This window comes from Castor canadensis, chromosome 17, assembly GCF_047511655.1.
Source record: "Castor canadensis chromosome 17, mCasCan1.hap1v2, whole genome shotgun sequence".
NCBI lineage: Eukaryota > Metazoa > Chordata > Mammalia > Rodentia > Castoridae > Castor > Castor canadensis.
Genome location: NC_133402.1, coordinates 18,247,041 through 18,254,475, shown reverse-complemented (window position 1 = coordinate 18,254,475; position 7,435 = coordinate 18,247,041). Strand labels below are relative to the sequence as shown.

Below are 7,435 nucleotides of genomic sequence, written 5' to 3'. Positions count from 1 at the left end.
TCCAGCCCAGTCCATAGGCCTCATGCACCTGGAGCTGGAGCTGGAGGCACCAAGACCAAGGCTCACAACTCCAGGCTAGAGGCTGGTCAAGTCCCAATGGGGTGATAGGCCAAAACTGGGCAGTGAAGGCAAAGCCAACTGAGTGAGGACAGAGAGCTGCCCATGTTGTGCAGGAGAGGCTCTGCTCACTTCACCTGCTGGAACCTAAGCCAGGGGCCTGAGTTACCATTTCAGTACAGGAAAGAGCCAGGCCTCCCAGAGGCACAAACCTCAGCCGGAAGTACAGCAGCCTCTTCTTGATTTATTCCAAATGTGCCAACAGCAAAGATGAAGAACAAATGTGGAGGGTCATGTGTAATATGAAAGGCCACTGCCCCTCATCCAAATGGCTTCAGGGATCGGGCCACAAAAGCAGGGAGCCTCCAAAAGGCCCACTGCCTAGTGCTGCCTGGCCCTCAACGACCTTCTGTTAGATCTAGAACCACCAGCCTCTCTGTCCTTCTCAGGGTCGAAGACTTCTGTAGACAGAAAGGCACAGTGATCGAGTGGCAGGCAGGGCTAGCCAACAGGACACCCACTCGTGTCTACACTACACGTCCATGTCCACTGCTGAGACATTCTTCACTGCTGAGCCTCCTCCCCGCTGTGCACAGGCAGTGTCAGCCCTAGTTCATGGAGGAACCACCAAGGGAGCAGTGGACATGGCCTTCACACCCCTCCTCAGACGGCTGCAGAGAGCCTGGTCCAGAGGTGCTTGTAAGCCCTAGATTTCTATGGGCATCTACAGCCTTTAGAATTGGGCATGCTGGCCAGCCTCTGCCTGCTGTCTCAGCTGGCTACTTGTGCAGAGCGGCACACAAATGACGTTAAGTCAGTGCCAGGCTGCAGTTCTGCAGGCCGACGGTCAGTCCTGTGGCTCTGCCATCCTGTGAGCACCATGGGGACCACAAACCTGGTATCTCGTGGGGCCAGTAGTCATTACAGTGGGGACAGCGCGGTTCCGGGTTTGACTGGAAGTACTTGGCCACACAAGGTAAGTGCATCCTGATGCCACAGGTCTCACAGCTTTGACCCTGAAAGAGGAAAGGCAGAAGACCATGGAGTTTTACACACACCTCCCTCTGACTTTCATAACTCTTCAGGGAAGTTGCAAAAAAAAAAAAAAGGGCAGCCAACTAACACAGTAAGGCTTCGAGGCCCCCAGTGAGTCCTGGTAATAATCTCAAAGTCCACCACAGTGGTGGGGAGCTGAAGACTCAGCCCGCAGCCTACACGCTCAGGCCTCTGCGTGCAGATTATGGTTGGTGGGGTGGGGGAGAGCAGGCAGCCACAGTTCTGCAGAAGGCGAACTGGCAGAATGGACCACCATGCTGAAAATACGGGCACTCTTTGAACTACAGACTTGCAGAAATCATCCCCAGGACAAAGACAAAATTTAACAAAGATAAAAAGGAGGACAATGTCCACGCAAGCACACCATGTAAAACAGACTCAGGAAAACAATGGTGGACAAAAGTGCCAAGACAGCACAGGTTATCAAGCCCTGTGTGAGCCTGTGTGGAGATCCTCAGGCTGGGAACAAGCCCTGGGAGGAGGGGTCAGGACGGCTGCCATGGAAGCCCTCCAGCAGGGACACCCAAGAAGAGGGCCCAGGCATAGGAGGACATGGAAACCCACAGCACCTGGACAAGGAGGCCATGGCAGATGCTGCAGGTCTTCACGGCGTCAGGGTGCACCTCACGGATGTGCTGCTCCATCTCCAGGATGGCGCGGCCATGCAGGGTGAACTCGCCTTCCTTCTGCAGGGACAGAACCCAGTACCATCCACTCAGTGCCATGCTTCTTTCTAGTCCCAAGCCCTGCACCCAGAAAGACACAAGGTCTGGATGCAGGCCACCAGCCTCAGGCAAACAGTGTCAGCGATATCCCCTTGGCAGGGCCTCAAACAAGAGAGACTGAGGCCAAAACCTAGAAGACAATGGAGGTGAGGATCCCCTGCTCCCAGACTCCTCAGCACCTCCCTGTACCTTCAGATGGGATAGCTCTGTCTGCATGCAGCCCTGTGTGCAATCGGGCCACAACCCCCAGCATGACAGGACACAAAGCCAGGCAAGGGAGGCAGCCCCGAGACTACCCTAGCAATGTGTCAACTGTGCCCACACTTCCCCTTCAGAAAGCAGGACTGCCACCCAGAGCCTTGCAGGGATGATCCAGTTATTCAACAGATGGAACTGGAAAGAGTCCTGAGACAGTCCCCAAATCCCAGCATGGGGTCAAGAGCCTCTAAAGGAAGCAGGCCTCATGTCTCCCATGTCTGGCCACAGTCCACACACCATGGCCCAAAAGCCCTGGGAAGCCAAGAAGCAGAACCAGTGTGGTTGCATGGCCAGCCTGCTGCCTGTCCCAGAAAAAGGCAGGCATCACAGTGCCTCGCAGGCTATGATTTCTCACTATAGGCAGCTACTGAGCTGGGCTGGGAACCAGCTAGCCAGCTTTGCCACTATCTTATCCCTTCCTGGTGTGGCTATTAGGGAAGTGCCAGCATAAGGGACAGCCTGGGACTCAGGGTCAAGGCAAAGGCACACTGAAGTATGTGGGGTCAGGAGGAGCAAGCCAGTGGCTCAGGCCTTGTCAGGAGAGGGCACAGAGGAAGCCTGCAGAGCTAGCCCGGATTCTTCCTTCCTTTTGTGACTTTTACAACAAGCTGTGCTGCGCCTCCTGCTGTGCAGACATTTGCTTGTTTGTTTTCTAAATAATAAATAAACCCAGGGCCTCTAGCATGCTAGGCAGGCAATCTACCATGTGAGCCAGGCCCCCAGCCCTCCGATTCCCACTGTGGACAGTTACATGCACTCTCCTACCCCACCTACCATGGAGCAGGGGAGGCTGCTATGAAGTTGGGGTCAGATCCAAGATGGAAACCAGTCCCACTTATCAAACGGCTGGGTGACCCCGGGAGGTGGGCGTCTGGATGGCTGACTGCAAGGAAGGGTAGGCAGCTGGAGGGAGCTTCAGAAGAGGAGGGAGGCCCTACAGGGCCACACTGTGCAGCGGCCATTGCTGATAAACAGGAGTGCTGTCCTCTCAGGCGTTGTGGGAACATGTGACAATTCCCAGACTAATCTCAATTCTGTGGTTTTCACCTCTTAAAAAGCTCCCACCTTCCTTTAGTCTGCTGTGGCCACTGCACGAGCACCACCATCTCTACACAGCCAGCCCCACTGCTCTCAGCCTCACCCTCCAGGCTGCTCACCAGGCTAAAGAGGTCAAGTCCCTAACACAGCATGCTCATCTAGGTTCACATTACCTTACCCAAGTGCCACAGGCTCCTTGAGTACACCACGTCCCTCTGACCACAGGGCCTCTGCACAGGCTGACAAGCCACCCACCAGACTCCAGTGAATCTGGGCCTTCACTCCGTATGGCCTCTCCTGCCTTTCCTCCCAAGATTGGAACCCAAGTAACTGCCAGGGTGGGTCGCCAGGGTGAACCCATGCGCTTAGAAATGAGGACCTCAGAAGGGTCAAGCATCATCACGCAGACCTGTAATTCCAGCTACTTGGTAGGCGGGTGCAAGAAGGTCTTGAGTTCAAGGCCAGTCCAGGGAAAGTTAGCTCAAGACCCTATCTCAAAAAAACCAAAAGCAGAAAGGCTGGGAATGGTTTAAGTGGTAGGATCACTTGACAGCAAGCAGGAGGACCTGAGTTTAACAACCAGTACTACAAAAAAAAAAGAAAAGTAAAGGGTGGGGGAAGTAATAAGGACCTCAGAACAGAGAGCAGCCAGAGCCAAGCTAAGTTCGGGAGAGGAACGGAAGGACTGCTGAGCCGCAGCCTCTGCCCGTAGTCTGCACTCCACATCAGAATGCTCAGGAAGACTGCATGCACAGCCAATCGGGCTGACCTGTGCCAGGTCTGGGTTTCTTGGAAACAGTGCTGCCTTTCGTGGGACAGAGCTGAAACATCTGCTCTGTTCCCATCAGCAGGCCTAGTGGTGCAGTCTGGTCCTTTCTCACATCCTCAACTCCTCCTACATATGTCCATGCTTCCTATTTGGTCCTTAGGGGCCACTGTCTAAGTGAGAGAGCCAAGAGCACCAACCTGAGCAATGCAGCATTGACAGTAACACCCTGATAATAACAGCAAGCACTCAGCTGTCCTTGTTGCCTGGCACTAAGTACTTCACTGCACCATCTCATTTCTCTTCCTTCCACCTTCCCCCATGAGGTAGATTCCTCAGGCTGGGCAAAGTGTGGTGGCCTGGACCAGAGATCAGATCAAGGTCAGGGGCTGGTGCTGGGCTCACAACCACAGACCTGCCCTGCCTCAATCTGGACCAGAGGCTTGGGTAAACACTGGAGCCCAAAACTTTGGTGAGTTCCTGGCTCAGTCACTTCTGGCTGAGGCACTGGGACAAACCATGTGAGTACCAGGGGCCTAAATCATCCTCGGGGCCACTGATGGCATCACAATGGATAACCCTTAGGAAATGGGCTGGCTCAACAGACATTAGTTGGATATAAATATGGTTTCAGAGAGAAAAATTGCAATTCACTTCTAGGCTAGGAAGGCATGGGACAGAGTACCTCAATCAGCCATTTGTTCTGTACAAACTTCTGCAGCACCTGCTCGGCCTCCTTTTTCCGCATCTTCTTGCCTTTAAGTTGATCAACCAGGTTCAAGATGTTTGTGGAAGATGCGAAGCCAGTTTCTGAGTCAATGATCAGTTCCAACTGCAAGAGACAGAGGGTACCACATTCATCTATTAAATTGACAAGAACAGCTTTGAAGCCATCGGCCGGCTCTGGCCAGGGATGTGATCAAAGGACTCCTAGCACAGGCAGACCAGCACATGGTACTGCTCTTCTTCCAGCAGAGTTTCATATGATCAGAAGCCATGAGTGTATGCAGACCCAACCCAGAGTACCTGCCTTGCTCCACCCCGCCCCCTGAAGCAGAGATGAGGAATGGAGAGACACATGAGGCAACACCTCTCCACGCAGAGGTGACAGCAGGTAAGGCAGGGGAGCAGACAAAGGGCAGGCCAGCATGAGGAACCTCACAGGATCCGCAGAGGTAGACCCAGGGCCAGACAAGTTCCCCTAAGACTTCTATCCATTCAGGGTTGCAGTCAGCAGGAAGACAGGCTTCCGCGTGTGCACAGGTACGTGCCCACTGAGGCCTGCTTCTCCACCTTGGCTGCTGACAGCCCCAGCAGTGTCTTTAAAGTAATAGTTCTAGAGCTGGTTCCCAGAGATTCAGATTCATCCCAGCTGGAGGGAGCCAGAATGCCAGATTCTTTCTTCACCACTTCCCCTGTCTTACAAGGGGCTTCCAAGGCTGAGAAGCCTTGTGTGACAAGGGGGCTGAGCAAGTGCCCTGAAAAGCACGAGCCTGTGAAATGTGAATGCAAACAATTCAGTGGGCACCTCCTTAAAAGGCAGAGTCAGTTCAACAGCTGGGTGGAAAATGCTGCTGCCATCCAGGTGGCACCAGGTGGTACTGCCTACCCGCCAAGACCCTGGTGTTGTGCATCCTGTCATTGATCACACCTAGGCCTGCCTCCCTCCCAGGCAGCTGTGGTGCCCCTCTAACGCTGAGTTTTCTGTTGCTAATAATGGAGACGGACGTTCCCGTAAGCCCCACCCATGGGCATGGGAGTTGCTGTACTTACAGCCTTTCTAAACAAATCCAGCTCATTCTCTGCAAAATCCGTGGCCATTTTGGAAATTGGGGTTGTAGCAAGATTCACCTAAAAAGTAAGTCAGCACAGTGCTCACTGTGTCCTTCAGTGGACAGTTAATTTATTGTTGCTCCTCCCTCCTTCCATCCCCCAGAGCAGGAGTCAGACAGGGAACTCCACCACTGTACACAGAGGAGGCCACCTGTCCAGTACCGGCTGCTCTACTTCAACTCGCCACTAGAGGGGCACTGCCTTGCACTTACCAGTGCATAAATGGGTCTCCCATCATCTTCTGTCACGCCTTTCTTTATCTCGATGTATAAGGACCCCAAGACACTGTTAATAGTGTGGATGAAGTCCTCCAGCTTCTCTACAGTGGCACTGCCTAGACAGAAGTAAAAGCAAAGGGGTGGGAGCATTTCAGCAAAAACACACTGCCGCTCCCTGGCAGCTGCACACTGCCAGAAGAGCAAAGGGCCACTCTCCTCAGCGAATACCACACTGTGGAGGTATTCCCCAAAACCTATGGAGGATGGGGGACAGAAGGGATCCAGGAGATGGTTAGCAGAAACTACTGAGGCTTCTGTGGTCTTTCTGCCTGTCCCATTCCCTCCTCCATGGCTCCCTCCTCCAGTGTCCCCAAAGTCCCCACATCCTCACACACGTGGTGACTGTCATTATTCCTTTCCCCCTGCACTGACATCAGACACCCACTGTACACCTAAAGGCTGGGCCGTAGCTGGTCCTGGAGGTGCCACAGGAAAAGAGGCCTCCAGCAGAGCACAGCAAGCCCTCCTGACAGGAGAGGCCCTGTTCCTAGTGCCTCTCATGCAGCCACTGCTCAGTCCTCCCAATGACCCTCCCAGGCAGGCCTGGCACCCTTTAAGGACAGATGAAGAGGCCAGACTCACACCAGCAGCCCCAGGCAGAACCAGCAGTGAACTGAGGCCTGTCCCTTAGCCTGCCTCTCTCTGGCTGTGCCACCAGCAGCACATGTCTGGGCCCATGGGTCTGAGGAGGGACACCCAGACCCCAGGACTGCAGGAGGCCTGAATGATCAGTTAGTGAATGAGAAGGGAGGACAGGACAGGCTGCAGTGGGAAGCTGAACACAGCACCCTCCAGTAGGTGTTACTGTTTTCACTTACTAAAATAATTCCAAAAGATTTATGCTCAAAAAAATACTCTGGTAAAAACACAAAATGTGCTATCATTTACATTAAAAATCCTAACAGAACCAACCAAACAATACTGCAGGAGAAAACCTCTAGCTGATGATGAAGGACACCACTAGGAAGGGGAAGCTGAGGCATCGCTGCAGCAAGTGGAGCAGGAGTGACCCTGAGCAAGTGGCATCGTTGTCTGACTTTCTACAGAGAGAGGGCAATTCTAAGCTCCTGTACACAAAATATGAATCAAGTTCGAAAACTAGAAGGTCACGTTGGAGGCAATGGAGGACAAGGCCATGTAAAGGAACCATGACAACCCAGGCTCATAAGCTCTATCAAGGCTGGGGCTCATGACAAAGGCCACCAAGGCAATACTAATATGCACTTCAGAGCAGTGAGCTATAATCTTCTTTTGAGCACAGTTGTTTAAGCCTTCAAAAAAAACAAAAAAACAGAGTAATTTAAATGAAAATGATAGTAACAACTATTCACATTTTCCACTAGTGACACCCCCTCAGTGTCACTGAGGAAGATGTACTGTGGGCAGATCAGAGGCATTCTAACACACTGGGCTTTCCAAACACC

General features: G+C 53.0%; 1 protein-coding gene across 2 annotated transcripts in view; it reads right to left on the bottom strand.

The window, feature by feature from the left end:
• Window positions 1–281: 281 nt before the first annotated feature.
• Nsmce1 (NSE1 homolog, SMC5-SMC6 complex component) overlaps window positions 282–7,435 on the bottom strand; it is a 29,919-nt gene continuing 22,765 nt past the window's right edge. For both annotated transcript variants that reach the window (XM_020181984.2, XM_020181986.2), the window contains exons 3-8: window positions 5,946–6,067; window positions 5,674–5,751; window positions 4,586–4,732; window positions 1,683–1,799; window positions 953–1,073; window positions 282–518 (exon numbers count right to left, since the gene is read on the bottom strand). In XM_020181984.2, the coding sequence (XP_020037573.1) occupies window positions 439–518; window positions 953–1,073; window positions 1,683–1,799; window positions 4,586–4,732; window positions 5,674–5,751; window positions 5,946–6,067 (665 nt within the window). In that variant the 3' untranslated portion in view covers window positions 282–438. The remainder of the gene's footprint in view (window positions 519–952; window positions 1,074–1,682; window positions 1,800–4,585; window positions 4,733–5,673; window positions 5,752–5,945; window positions 6,068–7,435) is intronic.